Source organism: Molothrus ater, chromosome 2 (genome assembly GCF_012460135.2).
Source record: "Molothrus ater isolate BHLD 08-10-18 breed brown headed cowbird chromosome 2, BPBGC_Mater_1.1, whole genome shotgun sequence".
Classification (NCBI taxonomy): Eukaryota; Metazoa; Chordata; class Aves; order Passeriformes; family Icteridae; genus Molothrus; species Molothrus ater.
Genome location: NC_050479.2, coordinates 61,867,269 through 61,888,217, shown reverse-complemented (window position 1 = coordinate 61,888,217; position 20,949 = coordinate 61,867,269). Strand labels below are relative to the sequence as shown.

At 39.4% G+C, this 20,949-nt stretch overlaps 1 protein-coding gene across 3 annotated transcripts in view; it reads left to right on the top strand.

Annotated features, from left to right (window-relative positions):
- ZC3H13 (zinc finger CCCH-type containing 13) overlaps positions 1-19,453 on the top strand; it is a 45,249-nt gene extending 25,796 nt beyond the window's left edge. For 2 of the 3 annotated variants that reach the window (XM_036385495.2, XM_036385412.2), the window contains exons 10-20: positions 1,085-1,395; positions 2,404-2,868; positions 3,845-4,027; positions 7,127-7,670; positions 8,367-8,470; positions 8,917-9,933; positions 10,800-11,309; positions 14,312-14,467; positions 15,075-15,275; positions 18,213-18,376; positions 18,958-19,453. In XM_036385495.2, the coding sequence (XP_036241388.1) occupies positions 1,085-1,395; positions 2,404-2,868; positions 3,845-4,027; positions 7,127-7,670; positions 8,367-8,470; positions 8,917-9,933; positions 10,800-11,309; positions 14,312-14,467; positions 15,075-15,275; positions 18,213-18,376; positions 18,958-19,128 (3,826 nt within the window). In that variant the 3' untranslated portion in view covers positions 19,129-19,453. The remainder of the gene's footprint in view (positions 1-1,084; positions 1,396-2,403; positions 2,869-3,844; positions 4,028-7,126; positions 7,671-8,366; positions 8,471-8,916; positions 9,934-10,799; positions 11,310-14,311; positions 14,468-15,074; positions 15,276-18,212; positions 18,377-18,957) is intronic. The other variant, XM_036385580.2, reaches the window with a different exon arrangement.
- Positions 19,454-20,949: the final 1,496 nt, after the last annotated feature.

Here is a 20,949-nt window from a genome sequence, read left to right as displayed (position 1 = left end):
TAAAGACAGTAAGTCATGAAAGTATTTTGGATTCTGTCAGTCATATATAGCCTTGACAGAATTTTACATTGACTGCTTTGGAAGTTTTACTACTAATTCCAGGTTATCTGTTTCATTTGCATATAAATTGTCATCTTAGAGGGATGCAGGCTACTTGTTTCCTCAGGAACAGTGAGATTTTTGAAGATATGTTGTCCAGGTGTGGCTTTATAATCCCCACTCTTTGTCATCTCTGGAGTTTTGTGAAGTAGAAGGGAGTTGGAGTTAAAGACAGTATATATTTCATGAGAAAAGATATTTGCAAGTTACTTTGGTGCTGATAAGGGAAAAAATACACCACTACTGAGCCTTAAGACTTGAAGTGTGTTTTTGCCCTCGTTAGTCATATTATGAGGAAATTTTTTATTGTTGTGTAAGTTATCTTTAGTTGGTGACAGAATTTCGAAGATCAGAAATATTTTGTGTACGTTTTCTTATTCTATCAGATGTGAGTTTTCCATGTTTGTGTAAATAGTCATGTTGGCTAACATTTTAAGTAGGTATGTGTATGGTTTTTCTGGATCTAAGAACTCCTTGAAGATCAGTCCTTGCAATAAAAGGTATTTAGAAGTGTATAGGAGGAGACACTTTTTTTGTAAAAAAAATTCAGTGCTGTTGTAAACAAAAAAATCTTACTTACACCTCATAAAAATTATCTGTGTAGTTTTATTATGAACTCCAAAAAACTATTTTATATTGAAGAAAAACTGGTTTTTGTTTGGGAATGGGAAAGAAGATAATGATTTTTTTCCTGACTCCTCCTTCCCTTCCCCTACATTCTGGTAGCTATGTAATACAATTTTGATTGGAGAAAGTTTTCCTGGGCATTAAATAAACAATAATCATTTAAAGATAAGCCTATTTTGAAAACATATACTTGCCACCCTGGAGGGAGGCCAAGTTTGATGTTTTATAGAAACAGCAGGTATTTTCAGCAGTCAGAGGGTAGACAATACAAAAATTATTTTAATTGCTTTTTGTATGGTATGTCAAGAACCTTTTAAGTCAAATTATTACACGTGCCTGTTTTAACTCTTCCTTGCAGGTCTGCTTCTCCATCAGGTCAGCATCATTCTCCCATATCCTCCAGACATCACTCCTCGTCCTCACAGTCAGGCTCCTCTGTTCAAAGACATTCTCCTTCCCCACACCGCAAAAGGACTCCTTCTCCATCCTATCAAAGGACAGCCTCCCCGCCTGCAAGGCGGTCGTCTTCCCCCTATCCCCCACACTCTTCCTCTCCACCTCAGAGGAAGCGAAGTCCTTCGAGACACCGCTCTCCTGCAAGAGACAAGGGAAGGCACGATCGCGATCGGACTTCACAGTCTCATGACCGGCGCCACGAAAGGCGGGACGGTATGAATGAAAATAGCACTTCAGAGTGGTGTTTGTTCGTTTGCAAAGTGCATTTTGAAACTTGATTTTCAAATTGTGGCATTGTGTGCACCCATCCCAGTGGCTAGGGGTTGAAGAAAATACTGGCTCTGTTTACTCTGGCTGTGCTGGTGATGCTGTTTGCAGGTACTGTGTAATAATGTACCCCTGGCAGAACTGCTTATGTAGGCTCAACTGATTGTAAAGGTGCTTGAAGGTATCTGTGTAGGTGTTCTGTGTGTAATGCAATGGTGGTGTCAGTAGGAAAGTGATTTTCACAGTAGGCTACACCAAAGTAACTATTACTCTTTTCTGAGAGCTGCCGAAATCCAGTCCCCACTGATGGCTTTCTATTGTCTCTGTAATTGACATTAAGTGAGGTGTCTGCAAAGAAACAGCCATTCCCTCTGTTTGGGTAATATGTGATGAAGAAACATGCTGTTTGCCTCAAGAGACAGATTACAAAGAGTATGTACGTCAGCTCTATTTTAGACTGGCTGTAAACTTACCTTTCTATTGCAGTAATATTATAAATATGTTGTAGAAAAAGCCCAAAACAAAACAGATCCCCAAACCAACAGATTTCAGCAGGGCACTGGGGCCTTACAAGTGGTCTAAATATAGCACAAATGTTTTGGAAGTGTCTCTGTGTGTGTGTAGAAAATAAGAGGAATCCATGATCAGAGGAGTGATGACCCTACCTTAAAATTTTTTAAGTGCTCTTGCTCTTTAGTATGTTTGACATTTATTTTTATTATTCTTACTGTGTTTTGAATGGGTAAATATCTGTAGAGATTCATATTCAGAATAAGATCATTAAAACTTACTGAATGTATAGATGGATAACCCAGCATGATCTTGTCCTATTTATGTATTAATTTTGATTTGGTAAGTGTATTTTGAGTATGTTGTTTTAGTGTTCTTTTTGTGCTAAATATTTGCTTGCTCAGATTAAGCCAGGTATATAACATTCTTTTGAACGTTTTACAGAAACAAGAGGGAAAAGAGAAAAAGAAAGAGAAACAAGAGATGATCGTGACTATGACCAAGAGCAGAGTACCTCCAGGGACCACAGGGATGACAGAGAGTCTCGTGATGGAAGAGACCGGAGGGACACGAGAGACACCAGAGATCGGCGGGAGCCGCGGGAATCCAGAGATACTCGAGACTCCAGAGACACGCGGGATTATAGCAGGGACACCAAGGACAGTCGTGACCAGAGGGACTCACGCTCCACGCGAGACTCCCATGACTACAGGGACAGAGAGAGTCGAGATGCCCATAAAAAGGATGACCAGTATCAGGATGACTTGCGTAGCTATGGGAGATCCCATGGCAGAGAGGAGAGCTCTCGTGCTGAAACGAGGAATGACTCCAGAAGTGACTCCAGAAATGAGAGCAGAAGTGATAGAATTGGCAGAAGTCGAGGCCGAGGTCCAGAATTATCTGACAAAGGTATTGTGTAATTTAAAAAATTCACGTGTCCCTATCATTAAAGATTGAGCATTTGCATTCATACTGCCTTGTTTGATATTTCATATGCAAGTACTGCCAAATAGTTCATGCTTTTAAAGCTGTGTTCAATTCTGTTGTCATTAAATTAAAACTGTTGTTGAAATTTATAGCACTTCTGTCTTCTCCATTCATTAAAGTGGCATAAGATTGGTATTCTGCCATCCCATTTTAAAACAAAGCCTAACCCTTACATCACTCTGTTTAATGTTTCTGCAACCCTAGGTTTTCCCATTGGCTACAAATACAAGAGGCTGATGCGTAGTGGAAAATTCATAGGTGGTAGTGCATCTCAAAGCACTGGGCAGCAGCTTTCTTATGCTCTTTCAAAAACAACTGCATGGTGTGTGGTGCCTGGAAACCATTTCTCACACACACCCACCTCTCCCTGCTTCACCGCCCTGCCCTGTCTGATTTCCAAAAAGTGTGACTTTATTCTTTAAAATGGTTTCTGAAGTCTGATGCATTAATAATAATAATTATAAAAAACAACAACTTTTAATAATCTATAATTTATTTTGCTTGTTGTAACATTTTCACTGGGGAAATTATGTGCAGTTTTTACAGGAGAATGATCTCTGCTTTCTCTGCCTATTCTTGCTGCACTATTAGCTTACAGCCTATTCAGAATAATTGTGAACTGGCTTTTGGACTGATACTTCTAGTCGGGACACCCCATACTATGACCAGGGCATGAGGATTCAGAAAGTCTTGATTTTGCAGTTTGCAAATAATAACTTTAAACAGTTAAAACATATGAAATTTGAGTTGTTGGTTAAGTAGAGTTTGATGTTACAATCTTCAGCCCATGAACAGCTAATTCAAATTTATTAGATGTCAGTACATCAGTTGGTATAAAGTATCAGTGGATTTCCTCACGTGTGGAAGCTCATGTTTTGTGTTGCTCCATCTCCATTAGGAAGTCGGGGGACTAGAGGATCCCAGGCTGATGGTCACAGCAGTAGTGGGAACTACCACGACAGCTGGGAATCGAGGAGTAGCTACGCTGATCGGGATCGCTATGACAGTCGGGATCAAGCAAGGGACTCCTCCTTTGAGAGAAGACACAGTGAACGGGATAGGCGTGACAACAGAGAAAGAGGTATTTTCATGTCTGGTTTTACTCATACATTTGTAGTCAAATGTACATGTATGAATGTGTGTGTTTCCCTCCTTTTTCTATCTTGTTCTGCCCCCACACCAATTCATAAATAGCTCATCTGACACGACACACTGACACTACTCCTATCCTTGACATAACTTCTGTTGAAAGATCATTCATTGGCAGTGTATGCACGAATGCTGTCACCTTTTCTCCAGCCCTATGGCTAGGTTTTGGCATCTTCTGTGTTTATTCATCCAAGTATTATTAAAAAAACTAAACTTCAAAGGATCTCATTGTACAACTTCAGTGTAAAATGTTTTTGTCTCCTCCTCCACTTCATGGTTCCACAAGCATGTTAAGCTTAGAGTCATGATTGCATTTTGTTACTGATTCTGTTTGCCTATATAGAAGCATTATGCTTTTGTTCTGTAAATTGCTTGAGTGTGTTTTGGGGAAGGCCTAGACTAGACTAACAATTATGGACTACTTGTTACTAAAGTAAGTGACAATTTAAATTTATGCTTAATTCAAATATTTATTGTCTGAGGAGTTGAATAGTGATGAGTGCTTTGCTATTGTCAATAATTATTAACTAAGCATTGATACAGATACCAATGATCAGGAAAACAGCATGCAAGACTTATTTTGACATAGTATGCAAGATGTCAGACTTCTGTACCAGAAAGTGCACGATGTTGGCTTGAAGGAGCTTAGCACCAGCTTACACTCTGGAATATATTTGTATTGCTCACCAATTAAGAGAACAGGAGGAGTTAGGGAAATGAAAATAGCGTGAAAATTGAAAGAGGAGCTGTGAAGGCTAAACATGAAATTACAGTGGGTTATTTTCTGCCTTGAATTTTGATTTACAGGTGACAGATACATTCTAGCTGCTATGTAATTTCAGTTTTTCAAAGAGCTATTTTGTATGCCACTTCAAAAGATACTTTTTAGCCTATTGAAACAGATCTGTTGTGGCTTGTTCCTGTGAAAGGCTCTGCTTCAGATTCTCTCTCATCTTCAAGGCAGGATTTCAACAGACCTAAACTCCAGGCTTCCTTTTTCATGTCAGCTGAAAAATCCTGAAGACTGAACATGTCCTGGGGGTTGGCTTTTGCAGTCTGGCTTTCATCTCTTTCACCTCCCCAGCCCAAATAAATCCTACAGATATATATAATATAATTCTGTGCTCTTCATATCCTAACACGTTTTTAATTTATTAAGAAAAACAACAAACATCCACCCCCAAAAAAAACCCAAAACAAAACCCCAAACCAACAGAAAAAAAAACATTGGAAATAAAAGCATGCAATGACAACAAAATAAATTTCTAGGAAGGAAGTTGCTTTGAATGGGTTGTGTTTCCCTTTAGAGGGAAAAATAGAGAGCATAAATTCAAAATTTGTTGTCTTCTTCCTTAAAAACTTAGATCGCTTTTTGTAGTAGTAAGTCCTCAGAGTTACAATTCAAGACAGTTTCCCTAATTAGACTGCAGTTTTAGTATCTGTCATTCTGAGAAAAATTGAGATATATTTTGATTCTGTGATATGCAAGGAGTATGATTTAAAAATGCAAGCTTGCAAATTTGAGCTGTCTTTATTCTACTACGGCAAATAGGCGAATGTTCCAAACAACCACTGGAATAGTACTTCAAAAAATGAAGTCACATAAGAAGTGCTGACTAGCTTCACTTAACTGTGTAATACACTTGCAGTGTTTGATTCACATAAGACTTTCATGTGGATGTTTTGTCACCAAAACTGACATAACAAATAGGAGTTACAGAACTTCTTTATAAAAATCTAATACTTGGTATGCAGAGTAAATCATAGTAGAGGTGCTGTAGGGCCCATTGAAAAATATGAAACCTGTTCACAGAACCGATTGCATGGATTGATGGTTTACCTTTTTAAAAAGGCAGAAATGTCACTCAGCTTTGCTTTTAATTTTATGTGGTAACAGGGGAGCACTAAATCATTGTTAATTCACTCAGGGATGAAAATTGATTAAAGTGATGGAAATGCACGTTTTATTGATTTAGTTCTGTCCAAACTCTGCCTGCTCACGCCTAGTGGACATTGTCTCAATTTACAGCAAAGTGCACTCAGCCTCAGAGTAATGGACCGAGAAATACCAATCTCTGTTCATGCCATTTTCTCCCTCTTTTGTGTAGTGTTTTTATATATATGTTGTAGGAAAATAGTTTTATTGATTTGTTGTGGCTCAAATACTACTAATGTGAGCATAGAAATTGCTATGAAGTAGTCAAAACTTATAGAAATGCTCAAAAATATCCAAAATACAATGAAGAATACATAGATAAGTCTGTTGAGAATGAATACAATTGGACAAATCAGATTTCACTATCCTTCTGGATCAGTCATTTTCTGCATGTTTAGTTTTCCCTCTGACTCTAATCCACTGTCTGAACAACAGCAAACTCAGATTCTAAACTGTAAGACTCTGCAATGAACACAAATTAAAACTTCTGGCAGCTCTGCTTCCCCTATCTCATCCTTGCCTCTCCCCTATCTTGTAGATTTGGTTGTGTGTTTCTGTGCAGGGATCTCATCTGTGATGAGACAAGCCAATATTTCTAATTTTGCAGAACTTTTACTCTGTGTTGTAAACAGCTTGAATCCTTGTAAAGTACTTGATTCCTAATAGATTTAGGAAGTAAAATCTTTGTACAGAAGTCTTAACATTTGTTGTGCATGCCATTCCCAGCTTTTTAAGATTTTATACCAGATTTGGAATCATTGAGTAATGCTATAGTAATAGGCACATTGTGAGGCATACATTTGTCTTTTGAAGCTATTCAGAAAAATCTGGTAAAAAAGTAAAGATTTTTTTGGCAACTTTTGGTTAAGTAGGCAAAGCCCACTTCCTAAATGTTGAAAAATTCTTTCAAAATTAGTTCTGCTTTGTGTCTTCCTTCCTCCCCAAAGGGAATATTCAAGTTTCTGCAGGGAGTTGCTTTTCATTTAATGCAAACCAAGATCTAGATTGTCAAGACATAGGCTCTTTTTTATTAGTGCAGGGGAAGCTGTGTGTATCTGTTTAGCACTTGGTAATCAAACCTGCTTGTGTTTGCAGATCAGAGAGCAAGCTCACCGGTACGGCATCAAGGACGGAGTGATGATCTCGAGCGGGATGAGAGGAGAGAGGAGCGAAGGGTTGATCGGTCTGATGACAGGAGAGATGAAAGGGCCCGGGAGAGAGAGCGGGAAAGGGAGAGGGACCGAGAGAGAGAAAGAGAAAGAGACCGGGAAAGAGAGAGGGAGAAAGAGAGAGAGTTGGAACGAGATCGTGCTCGGGAACGGGAGAGGGACAGAGAGCGGGACAAAGACAGGGAGCGTGAGCGGGACCGAGACAGAGACCACGACAGGGAAAGGGAACGAGAGAGGGAGAGGGAGAAGGAGCGGGAGCGAGAGCGGGAGGAACGAGAAAGGGAGCGAGAACGAGAGAGAGATCGGGAGCGGGAGCGCGAAAGGGAGAGAGGTCGAGACAGAGACAAAGAGAGAGACCGCCAGAGAGACTGGGACGACAAAGAAAAAGGAAGGGAAGAACGCAGGGATAAGAGAGAAGATATTCGAGAAGAAAGAGGCTCAAGAGATGTCCATGAGGAAAGAAAATCCAAGTGAGTGGATCTAAATGTTACTTCAGTCAAAGAAAAAAAAAAAAGGTAGTCTTTTACTGCTGAATTTGGTAAGTTAGTAGACAAGGGAGTATCTTAAGGAAGAAGACAACCTATTTATGCATAGGCTTGGTCTGGGGCTGTCTCCTCTGCATCTGTGTGGCACATGCTGGTAGCCCCCAAATTGGTACTATGCTGGTGAAGTTATTCCAGTGTTTTGTTAGTGCTGAATCATGGAACTGCTCATGAGCTAAGAGTTGAGTCTGACAATGTAATTTTCCCTTTTATGTATGCTTGCATTGTCTTGCCTTTAATAATACAATCACTAATGGAAACATAGTAGAAAACTGTGGTACATTATGAAGTCTGAAATTCATATAGCACAACACAACACTGGGGACATTTTTCAGCCATCTGGGTCGGGTTTTGTGACTTTGTTAATTAAATTTCTTTGGAACATACATTACCCTTTGCACTACCAAATTTCCAACACCAGTGAAGGCATGAAAAATGTCCCCAGTGTTGTGTTGTGCTTCCTTTAAGTGCATAGCTGTTACTTGGAATGGCAACTTAGAAAACTACAGAACTTCATGACATCTTTAAATGTCTTCTGTATGAGGTGCTTAGACTTCAGGAATTGTATTGATGATAAACTCAAAGCATCCTAAGGAAATTTGATGGTTCATGTTCCTTTTGCAGGAAGCGTCACAGAAACGAAAGCAGTCCAAGTCCCCGTCAATCACCCAAACGTCGCCGTGATCATTCTCCTGATAGTGATGCCTACAACAGTGGAGATGATAAAAGTAAGTGGGAGTGAGCTCTCTCTGCAGCTGGACACAGGTTATCCTCTGTCTGTGGAAAATAACTTCCAATTTTAAACAGAAAAAACATGGGGAAAGTTTTGTAACTGTTCTCCATATTTTTATGAGCACTACAAATTTTCTTCATCTTAATTTGTCATTTATCTTCATTTTGTCATTATGTGCTATTTCTACCAGGTGATAGTGACTTCCACATCTTCTGTGTAAGGTGCATGTTTACCGAATTGGAAATTGTCTTTTGCTGCTGCAGCAGTAGAAAAACCTAAGAAATCTAACTGAAGTAATGGGCTATGTGTTTTAATGGACACTTTTTTTGGCATGCAGAAGACAGCAAATGCTCACATGTTCTTCCTACACAATGAAGGCTATGAAAAAATGTTCTTCTTACAACAGGATGTTCTTTTCCTCATTTCCTTCTCATTTTGCAGATGAAAAGCACAGACTCCTGAGCCAGGTTGTGCGGCCGCAGGAATCCCGGTCACTGAGCCCCTCTCACGTCACGGAGGAGCGGCAGAGTCGCTGGAAAGAAGAAGAGCGAAAATCGGACAGAAAGGAAAGTTCCCGACGCTATGAAGAACCAGAGTTTAAAGACAGAGTTTCTTCAGCAGATAAGCAAAGAGAGCAGCCAGATGCTTCAGAAGGTTCCCGGTCCAGGGTTCAGGAAAATCTTGGACACCGTCCTTCTGAAGAAAGAGATGCTTCTGATAGAATGCATGATGACAGCAAGAAGAAATCTAAAATACAGAAAAAGGCCACAAAGAAGAAGAAAGATGATGACAGTGGGGTGGAAAGGTACACTAATGAACCAGCAACCGAGGAAAGCCAGGTCTTTTCCCCTAAGAAAGGTCAAAAAAGGAAAAATGTGGAGAAAAAGCGGAAGAGATCTAAGGGTGATTCTGAAGTTTCTGATGAAGAAATTGTTCCACATCATAAAAAGAAAAAAGGCCCAAGAACCCCTCCTGTAACTAAAGAAGAACTGGTTGAAGCACCACCTGAGAAAGCAGTGGCAGAAGCCCCCACGAAGAGAGAAGATACAACATTTAGTGACTGGTCAGATGAAGATGTTCCTGAACGTGGTGACATTGTTGTTCCAGAAAGAACCACTGACGATTCCCACAGAAAAAGTCACAGGACGAGGGTAGAAAAGGTGGAAGCCCCTCATGTTACTATAGAGGATGGACCACACCGTAAGCCTGTGGACCAGAAGCGCAGCAGCAGCCTCGGCAGCAATCGGAGCCATGCCTCCAGCAGGCTCAGATCCCCCTCCAATGAGTCAGCGCATCGCAGTGGAGACGATCAGACTGCACGGAAGAGGATCCTGCACAGTAGCTCTAGGGACAGGGATAGGGATAGGGACAGGGAGAAGAAGAGCTTAGAAATCACTGAAAGAAAGTCCCGAATTGATCAGCTGAAACGAGGGGAACCCAGTCGCAGCACATCTTCAGGTAATAAGATATATTTTAGTGAGACTGACCTATCATTCTGTGTACCAGTCCCAAATTGTTCTTCATGGCTCTAATTAGTGTGATAGGAGAGGGAGGTCCTGTCTGCATTTCATTGTAAAACTAGAATGAATTAAGATTTCTGCAAGTGTTAATATATTTGAAAAGCTGATTCTCAGTGGGCAGGATTACCATTTTGTTTACACCAAAACATTCAGTTGGATTTGGTTCATGCTCTCTGGGGAAGAACGTAAATTGTAGGACAGAAAAACCTCATGGAGAAAATGCTTGTGCTAACAGAACATTGAGGTAGTTTTATCATCTAAATAATGTTCTTAAATTTGTTATTAGTGTTAATTTTGGTATGGAAATTCCTGAAATTATGCAAAATTAGGTACATTTTTTATGATTCCTGTTAGGCATACTTTTAATGCACATGGAAATCATCTTCATTACAAATCAAAATAGTCACATTTTTTTGTGTGTAGTTGCTGTGAAAAAAAAATAGGTAAAATATTTTAAAACTGAAACAGCATCAATACAAAAATATTTTCTTCTGAAAGCATTTTGGTTCTCTGTTCTTCTCATGGATACATGCCTGAAATTATTTTTCTGAATTCATCATTTGTTAACTAAAGCATTTGTAGCTTTTAAAAGACATGTTATAAAAATTTGGAAGTGGCAAAAGTTACCTCATATTTTTAAGTAAGGTTAAATCTTCTAAGGCAATGTGAAAGCATTGCTAATTTGAAGATGCTTCTTTTGAGAAGTATATTTTCATTCCTGAATCTTTAAAATGCTTTGGTCTAGTAAAATGGTATTACATTTATGTGTCATAGTCATGCTTATATATATAATCTTTTATCCAGATCGTCAAGATTCAAGAAGCCACAGCTCAAGAAGAAGTTCCCCTGAGTCAGATCGTCAGGTTCATTCCAGATCCGGGTCCTTTGACAGCAGGGAAAGGCTCCAGGAGCGAGATCGACATGACCACGATCGAGAGCGAGAGAGAGACAGGAGAGAGGGGAGACAAAGGGACTGGGACCGAGATGTGGACAAGGACTGGCCAAGGAGCCGGGAGCGAGACAGACTCAGGGAGCGAGAGAGGGATAGGGAGAAAAGACGGGAGCTGGAGAGAGAGAGGGACCGACAGCTGCCTGATCCTGCTGAAAGGGAGAGAGAGAGAACTCTTGACATCTCCTCTCAAAAGGAATCAACAAAGCACAGTGAAACAAAACTGGACAGGGATCATGAAAAGGAGTTTGATGGTGCTTGCCGGGACTCAGCAGCTTCAGAGAAGGAGAAAACAGACAAAGATTTAGGACCTTCACAAGGCTTTGAAGATGGAAATGAGGCCGAAAAGGTAGAAAGTCTAGAAGGTGAGCTATTCTGGGAAAGAACCTGGACTAACAAGTGTTTTCTTCTTTCTCTTTTAGCATAGTGCTAAATAGAATAATTTTCTACTGAAAAGCTTATTGGCTTCAGCTTCTCTGCTGTGGAAGCAGACAATGAGAGAAATCTGATGAGCATCTTTCTTATTGTTAGTTATGTTAGTGCTGTTTCTTCATTTTGAGAGAAGTCTTGAAGCAAAGAAGCATTAATTATCTGAGATAATTTCACAAAAATGCAATGTTTCTGAATAAGCAGTTTACTAAAAGATAACACCAAAATTTAATTGCCTTGTTATATCATTTTAAGATCTGTTTCTTATTTTGGGAGTGACAGGTAATGAGTGAAAAAGAAAGAATGTGGACTTGGAACTGTTTCTTAGGGTTTTTTTTCTGCCAGAGCCCAATTATCAGAACTGTTTGTCTGATTAGTAGGTGAAACATATGTATGGCTTGGCACAGTAGTCCCAAAATAACTTTCCTGAGGTAATCTTACAGGTATTTCCAGATCTAATCTTATCTGAGGTGATCTCAGTAATATCAGCTGAAAATGCAGCTTCGTTTTGCTGGCCCTAATGATACTGGGGTAAGTGTGCTTAGAAAGGGGCAAACACTGACAAATTCCTAGTAGTTTGTTACATGGATTAGAAGCTTGAGCTTTGCAAGAATAGGGAGTTGGGAAGTGCTTTTACATGAACAGCATAAAAGAAAGAGTCTAAATCCAGAGTAACTGGTGCATGTTATGGTTGTGCTCATTGTGTTTGCCGTTCTTGGTAAGAATTACCTGTAGCGTTCATTGTTGATTTGGGCAGTTAAATCAAATGCTGTCTCAAGAGCGTGGTGAGGAATATTTAGTACTTAGGTCTTGTACCTGATTACTCATAAAGTGGTCTTTAGAGGTGAGAGATCCTGTTGGGAAAGTTTCATTTAAGGAGATTATCTGTGGAGTGGAAGCACTTGACAAAGACAGTATTTGAAATGAGCCTGGAAAAGCCTGATTTTGCTACAATAGACAAAATTAACTATTTTTAAACTAGAGGAAAAGCATGGTGTGATAAATCTGAGGGGTACCATGTAACTTGAGAAAAGAGGTAATGAAAGGCCATTCTTAGGTGCATGACCTGTTCCCAAGAGGGCATCTGTAACCATATAGGCTGTGCATGTTAAATGTGTTCTTAGGTCTAGCCTTTCAGTTTTGTTGTGTGTTCTTTTGTCTGTTTTTCAAAGGCTGTGTTCTAAATTCTCTGCACGTTATTATCTGTAGAGTGTTATGGTATATTTAGGATTTCTTATTTTTTTTAGGAAAATCTATTTTGTAAAATATTAGATGGCATTCCATTTTATTAAAACATTGTATATAGCATGGTTATGATTTTCTAAGGTTTAGTATACTTCATTATCTTCATTACTTTGTAACTCCTCTTTACATTGCTCCATTCAGCTGATGAGTGTGTTGAGTTTTTAATGCAGAATTAATATAAAAGTACACTTCCACATAAGAGTGGTAAAAGATAGTCTAGAAATTATCAAATTTTTACTTGAAATTCAAAATACAAAATAATTTTTAAAAATTACACATTGAGAACTATGAATTGTATTATTTTAAATTTCTTAATACAGTAAATTTTTAATGGGTCCAGGCAAGTAGTACTGGTAAACTAGTGTATCTGGTATATCAGTGTGGATGCAGCAGATGGATCTTACAGGCAGTGAATATTTAAAGTTATAAGACACAAAATGAAATCTAGTGTGGATCACCTTATTCTCCTTTCTAAAAAGGAAAAACTTGTTAGAAAACTTGTTAGATGGGCTGATGTTAGGAAGGTATGTAGTATTTACTTGGGCAAATAAGTGTTGTATATTGTCTTAACAAAATATGTCAGGATATTACTAAATTATCTTAATGTTTTGAACCTAATGTGTTTGCTTTAGGAGTGAGCTTAAATGATACTTTAGATGCTATATGCTTCCTCCAAAGCATTGCCAGATGGTTTGAGTAGTTTGTTTATGCTCTACTGGTTTGTCTTTTACTTGCTTTTTCCTTGCTCATTTTTAGGTTAGTTGAGGTTACTACTTTTTCTTCTCTCACAAAAGCAAGCCGAAAAGAACCCCAAAGAACAGGTGGGGAACTTAAAATGGAAACAGTTTCCCTCTGACTGAGGGAGCTGGAAGGTATCAGAATAGTCATTCACAGAGGAGGATCCCTGTCAGTTCTGTCCAGTTTGTGTGGCACAGCTCATTGTTAGTACCCATGGTGGAGAACCATAATAAAGCTTGAGTTTGGAGCAATGGAATTTTTAAGTGCTTGAGTCAGATTTTTCAGTCTTGGAGGTGAGAGGATGTCCCTTTTGTGAACTGCAGAATTCAGTGTTTGAGTGTCTTGTGTTCATAGGCCCTAAGGAATGTTTCCAAATAAAGCACATGTATTTGTGTGTGCAGATAGTATGTGGATGGAAAGGAGGGTAACAGCTAAAAGAAGTTTGGCATGGCTTTCTAAAAGCTCTTCTAGTGACTGCTACAAAGAATCTAAAATTCTGTACATATTGTTTCATCCAGGCTACCTGTTACCTTTTGTATTTTGGAGTTTTGTTAGGGCCTTTGGACTTAATCCTGATTTTAGATTAATATGCTAAAGCATCTGAAAGACTTTGTGGCAGTAACTTAATTTTTTATAAACTATTTATTATTGTAAACTTCATGTCTGCTATCAGATCATCAACATGTATGTTGTGAAAATGACCTTCTCTGAGTAGTTTGACTAATACTGCACCAAAAAATTGACCAGTATATGTAAAATTCAAACTGCTACATTGTGTATGGGAGGTATAACTTCACTGTTTCTCTGGGTTAATACCAGTTTTTATGTTGAATATACTTGTTCTTAAAAGCTAACAGTTTATTTTGCTAAGCCTTTTTGTCTTCACACAGTGTACAGGACGTTTAGAAAACAGATATGATTGCTTTAAAGCTACCGTGTGTATCTGTCTCTGTAGGAGGAGAGGATGAGGCAAAGACTAATGATGTGCAGTCACTGGGGTCTGGTGCTGGAGAATACGAGCCTATCAGTGATGATGAACTGGATGAAATTCTGGCAGGTGATGCTGAAAAGCGTGAGGATCAACAGGAGGATGAGAAGATGCCTGGTAAAAGTATATCAACCCCCTTTTGTGATTATTTGAATATAAAGATTAGATCCGTGTGCACATAATGCTGTTGTGATGTTGACAGTATTTCTGAATTAGGAGTGGAGTCTGTGAGCAGATTCTGTCTGTGCTTGAATGCTTTCCAAGTGCATGGGGAAGAATGGAATTGCTTAATTGTCCTAAGTTCAGTTGGGTAATCTGGGCTCTGTGAACTACCTTTCTGAGCACTTAATTTGAATCCATCTTAGCACGTTCAGTTGTACTGTGACTTTCTGAATGCATAAGTAATATCTCCAAACCTGCTGGCTAAGCAGGATCTGAGCAACCTTTCACGAAGAGATTGCAATAAAAATAAAACATAATATTAGGCATGGGTTGAGTTTTTTTAATCCATATAGCTTTTTATTTCTATTTCTTTTTGTATTTCTGCCATTTTCCACCCATCCAACTGAGTTTTGCCATTCTTACATGAAAGGTCCAAGAGGTCTGCAGAACAAAGTTCGTCTAATATATATTGCTTTCAGGAGACAGCTGTGTGCACAGCATGTGAAATTAATCAGCGATAGTAAGGGGTGGTGATGTGATAACTCATTCTCTGTCAATGTTTTTGCAGATCCAGTGGATGTTATAGATGTAGACTGGTCCAGTCTTATGCCAAAGCAGCCAAAAGAACCACGTGAGCCTGGGGCTGCACTCTTAAAATTCACACCAGGTGCTGTTATGTTGAGAGTTGGCATTTCCAAGCGATTGGCAGGACCAGAGCTCTTCACCAAAATAAAAGAGACATGCCAGAGAGTGTTGGAAAAACCTAAAGGTAACTTCTGCGGGGATTAAACTGTCTTTTTGGTGTAGTGAAGAAGTCCTTACAAAATGTGCATTAGTTCATTACTTTAGGTTTCAAAGACCACAGAAAGTGTATAATGAGTATTGTATGAAAATTACAGAAATGTGATACAGCAGCATGTTAGTCAGATTAGTGTTTTGATTTCAGCAATGGTGAGGAAGTCTAGACTAATAAACAAAACAAAATTGATTTCATCTTAGTGGAATATTGTGGAATATTTGTGAGACCATTCATGCTTTCCTAGCCTAAAGTGTATTAGCAGTTTCTTAGAGAGCTAAATATCTTTTCCAGTGAACTGTATTATTATGTAGTAGTAGTATTTCAAGAAAGAAACAAGATTTATTATTCTCATTCTAAGGATCCTTTCTAGAATTCATAGATGGGGGATTTGGATCAGAATGAAGGCACTAAGTTAAATATGTATATTATAGCTCTACTAAAAGTGGGAAATACAATAATTTACAGGTTTGGAATTTGAACAAAGTGTATGTCATAAGACAGGCACAACAAATGGCAAAGGCATCAATTGTACTAGTGCTGTTTATTACAGTTCTGAGTGTTAGCAGGGCTTTTCCATGAGAAGGAATACTAATTTTTCTCTTTCACATCTCAGGAACTAGTTGAGCTGCTTGCAACAACTTGCATGGTAGAATGGTTCTTTTGGGACTATGAAACATTTGCTTTCTATAAGACCTCTATGCAAATGATTGCAGGATCTAAATGTTAGAAAATTGTGGCTTATAAATAATAGTATCTGTGGAGCTCATGTTTTTTAACTCAGTAAATACTAGTTCTTAATTTGAAACAATGACTTTCACTTTACATTATTCTTTATGCAGTTGTCTTGTTCTGAGAACCTCACAGTCTCAGATGGGGGGGGGGGGGGGGGGAATATCCAAAACTTTTAGCTGTGGCAATCTCCATCTTGAGCCATTTAAATTATTTAACTGTAGGAATTGTGAGCTATTACACCTGCTCCTATATTTTTTTTTAATCAAATAAAAATACTGAGTCTTCCTGAGCATACAAACTCATATAGTCAAGGTATGAACTGTGTCTCTCTCCCTGTGAGCTTTAATTTCACTGTATACTTCAACAGTTCTTACCAGGGATTCCTTGCAACAGCAATTGCACTGCAGGATCACTCCACCTGGCTGTTTAAAATGATCCTGAACTAATCTCACCAATCTTTGCATGCTTCCCTAGAAATAAAGTCCTTAGTGATGATAGGAGGCTCTCCAGCACTGCCTTTGGACTGTCTTAAGTATACTTGGATTCATCAGAACCTTGCTCTGGAGAGGATGGGGGATTTGAAGTGCCTCTCTTGATTTCCCTGTGCTGTGTGTGTGCAGTCTCACACATCAGAGTTCTACACTGCCAGTAGGCTTTCAAGTGTATGCACTTCCTCTGCAATCTGCCAGGTGAATGTTCTCTGTATAGAGATTACACAGCCACAGCACATATAGTGCAAAGAAACGCACAAATACGGTGCCCTGAAAACTGAATGAATCTGGGCTAGGTGTGCTCAGTGTGTGTAACAGTGCAAATGTAGCATTTTCACTCTGGACTTCATGGTTGTATAGTTTGTCTCCCTGTCTTATTCCTGAGGTTGGTGTTCCCATCTTTGTTCTTCTTGAGGAATAAATTGAAATATTTCTGGTAATACTATTAAATGCAGAAAGTAGGGAAATGATACCTTGTTTCAGGGTGTGCTTTTCAAATTATTTTTCCTTTGGAACCAAAAATCTGTAGTATGTGATGTGGTGGTATTGGGATTTTTAGCTGACTTGCCCTCTATTATATGCAATTGTTCCTCTAAGGATATGGACCTGCTTACTTGCAAGATATGCTCAGCAAGCATCTGGCATCTGAGAAGACTCTGCAAGCTGTCCATGTTACCTTTGAAGTGGCCTTTTTGTGTCTTGTCACTTATTTCCATTTTTTGATTGTCCATTGAGGTTGTCTTTGACTTCGGTGCAGTTCTCTTTAACTTGCCCTTCATTTCATGTAACTTTCTTGTTTCTTTTCACCTTGTTTAAAAACTACTGAGTTTCATCCATGTTCTGAGTGGTTTAAAAAATGCATATTTGCCCTCTCAGCAGGATTGGACTCAGCCATGTACCTTTCCAGCTTTTTGTCTATTACATGACAGTCTTCCTATTTATTGTAAAGGGGCTATAAATCAATGAGCTCTGGTCTAGCCCCGTGTGCTCTTCTAGTCTTTGCATTTCATAGAAACAGACTTGTTGCAGGGCAAGATTCACCTCACAGCCATCTTTTCTAAAAGTGTTCTTTCTGTGCACTGTTTCTTCTGGTTAATGTGTTGAAGGACTGGTCCTGTCACCTTGAGTTCTGTTAAATGCTTTAGGTGAGCCAGTAGGAAGGGGTAGTCCATTGGCAGCTGCTAACTTGTTCTCCAGGTTCATCCACAAATGAAAAAATTATTCCAGATAGTTGTGTTTCACTTCTGCATAGCCATACAAAAACAGTGTTGACACTAGCACAGTTACCTGATGTCTTGCAAAGAAGTGAAACTTGGGCTACTTTATGATTAATGCAAGTGGTAAGCAAACACCTTTTGTCCATCACATGTCTGACCATAAATCATACCCTGTCTTCTGTCCAAAGCTGTCACTTGATTTTTAGGCTTCCCAGTGATTGCTGTCTCAATATTATTTTCCAGTGCTAAAACTAAATACAAGGGTATCCATCCTTCCCTTTCCATGGTGAAGGATTTATTAGTGTTATTTATAAACTCAAATACTCTTTTTTTTTTACCAAACCTTGATATTGTTTAGAAGGCAGCAATACAAATAGTAAAAACGTTAAGAAAATTCATATGATTGTGTGGTGCTGTTCAAAAATACCATGTGTATATTAATCTTTGCAAATCTCGATTCTTTCTAGATGCAGAAAACCTTTTTGAGCACGAACTGGGAGCACTGAACATGGCTGCGCTTCGGCGGAAAGAAGAGAGAGCAGGTCTTCTCAGCAATCTGGGTCCTTGCTGCAAAGCGCTCTGCTTCCGCCGGGACTCTGCAATTCGGAAGCAGCTCATGAAGAATGAGAAGGCAAGTGGTCTGCTGACAGGGCTGGGTCAAAGTGTGGGAACACAGATGCCCCGAAGCAGAGCTTTTCTCTGAGAGATAATTTTTGTGTTTGCTGTTCTGAAGGAGATCTAGTCCTTTCAATAATAAACTGACTTTTATTTAGAGAGGTTGCAAGGTATTTATTTTTTATGTAAAATGAGAGCTTAATGTAAATTTGAGACTAGAGCTAGTTCCTGTTTCTTATCATTTTGGTGTTTAAATTCTGGAGATACATTTTCTATATTTAGAGTATACATAATAAAAATAATTAGGTAAAATATTATTTCAAAAGTAACTGTTGAATGACTTTCTTGCTTAAGATTCCATGTGGTTTTATAAGAATTGTAAGAATCCAAGTTAAAATTAAAACTTCTGCAGTGGGTTTTGTGATTTTGTATTCTAGTAGAAAAATCATTAATTCTCCAAGTCTTTTCTAGTGGTACGATTAGTATGATTAAACCTGTAATTATTGAGAGTACTTGAGGCTAATTTCCCAGCTTGCATATTAAAAGACATTGTTTTCAGCTCTTCCTTTTTTAAAATTCCATTTCCAATTTCAACAGGGTGCAACAAAACAAACTTACACAAATTCTGCAGCAATGGACAGCGACTTGTTACGGTTGAGTCTACGGTTATTCAAACGAAAGACTGTGTGCCAGGTTCCTGGGCAGGAAAAGACAGAGGACAGCAAAATTCCACAGCCAGCTCTCCAGCAGGAAGTGTGTGTGACTTGAGAAAATGGCTGCACTGGCACTTCCTTGATTTTGAGTTGATTTCTCGCTGCCAGTGTTGGTGTTGCTGTTTAGAACTGGTGGTTATAAAGCGGCTCTAGAAGATGAAAGGAAATATTTCATTTGTACACAGTTAAGAGTATTGGTTTTAGATGTGAATAGGAGTGAAAAATTGAGACTTCTGTATGGAGGTCTTCGCAATTTTTGTAATATTGAACCTTACACTGTAACATAAACCTGTTTTATGGTGCATCAAGTGTAATAATGTGAAGATGTCTGGGTTTAGCAGTTTATAACATCAAATGATATTAAACTGAGGAAAACTGTCGGTGTATCTTTTTTTCTTATTATGAATGGGTATTTCCACCACCACCTTGGTCCCTCAGTACACTTCTGAAATTTGTTAAATAGCTGTGAGTCTGTTTGCCTTCTTTTTTCCAAATCCTCTTTCTTATAGTAGCCTCTGGTGTGGATTTGGATCAAACTCTAGCTCTTTTCCATCTTTAACGTGGTTTTTTAATGTAAAGAAAATTTCCTTTAATTCCTTCTGGATACAAAAGCCTAGTCCAGTCAGTTAAGGCTCTTTTTTGTTGATTAAAGAGAAAGTTAAAAAAAAATAAACCAAACCAAAAAAAAAAAGCTTGCAGAAATTATTTATGAGCAGTTTCTATACTTATGAGACTAACTGCATTTTGGAAATGCTGCCTGCTTTCAAAAGGACTGACTGGTGCATATTGAAAAATATCTGAAGAGGAACGCAGTCATTGGTCACAGCCAGCAGGGCTTTGTGTGGAAATTGCTTTTCAAACCTGATTTCCTTTTACAATAAGGTAACCCTACTTGGTTGATCAAGGAAAGCCGGTTGATGTAATCTGCTTGGATGTCAGTAAAGTTTTTGGTACTGTCTCTCAAATACCATTCTGGACAAAAGGGATATCCAGGACAAAACTGGATAAGCACATCATGTGATAGGTGAGTAACTGCCTCATGGATCAGGTACACAAGGTTATCGGGAATGGGGTGACATCAGACTGGTGACCTGTCACTAGTGGGGTGCCACAGGGCTCCATCCTCAGCCCTGTGCTCTTCAACATCTTCATTAAGGGCTAAGTAAGCTTCCTAGTGATACTAAGTTGGGAGGAACTCTTGATTCCCTGGAAGGCAGAGGGGCCCTGAAGAGAGACCCGGATAAATTAGAGATGGGCAATCACCACCCATGTGAAGTTCAACAAGAGCAAGTGCCGGATTCTGCACCTGTGATGGGACAGCCCTGGAAGTACAGACAGACTGGGGAATGAGAGGCTGGAGAGCAGTGCCATGGAAAGGGCCCTAGGGGCCCTGGTTGATGGCAGGTCAGGAGTGCCCTGGCAGCCAACCCTGTCCTGGCTGGGGTACATCAGGTACAGCATCACCAGCTGGGCAAGGGAATGGATTATCCTGCTCTGCTCTGAGCTGGGGTGGCCTCACCATGAGTGCTGGGGGCAGTTTTGGGTGCCACAATATTAACAAGACATTAAACTATTAAAGAGTGTGAAATGAGGACAGTGAGGATAGTGAAGGGCCCTGAGGGGATGCCATAGGAGGAGCAGCTGAGGTCACTTGGTCCATTCAGCCTGGAGGAGAGTGGAGACCTTGTTGTGGTTTTCAGCATCCTCAGAAGGGGAAGAGGCGGGGCAGGCACTGATCTCTTCTCTCTGGTGACCAGTGACAGGATCAGAGGAAACAGCATGAAGCTGAGATGGGAGGTTTAGGTTGGATGTCAGGAAAATATTCCTCACCCAGAGGGCGGTTGGGCACTGGAACAGCTCTCCAGGGAAGTGGTCA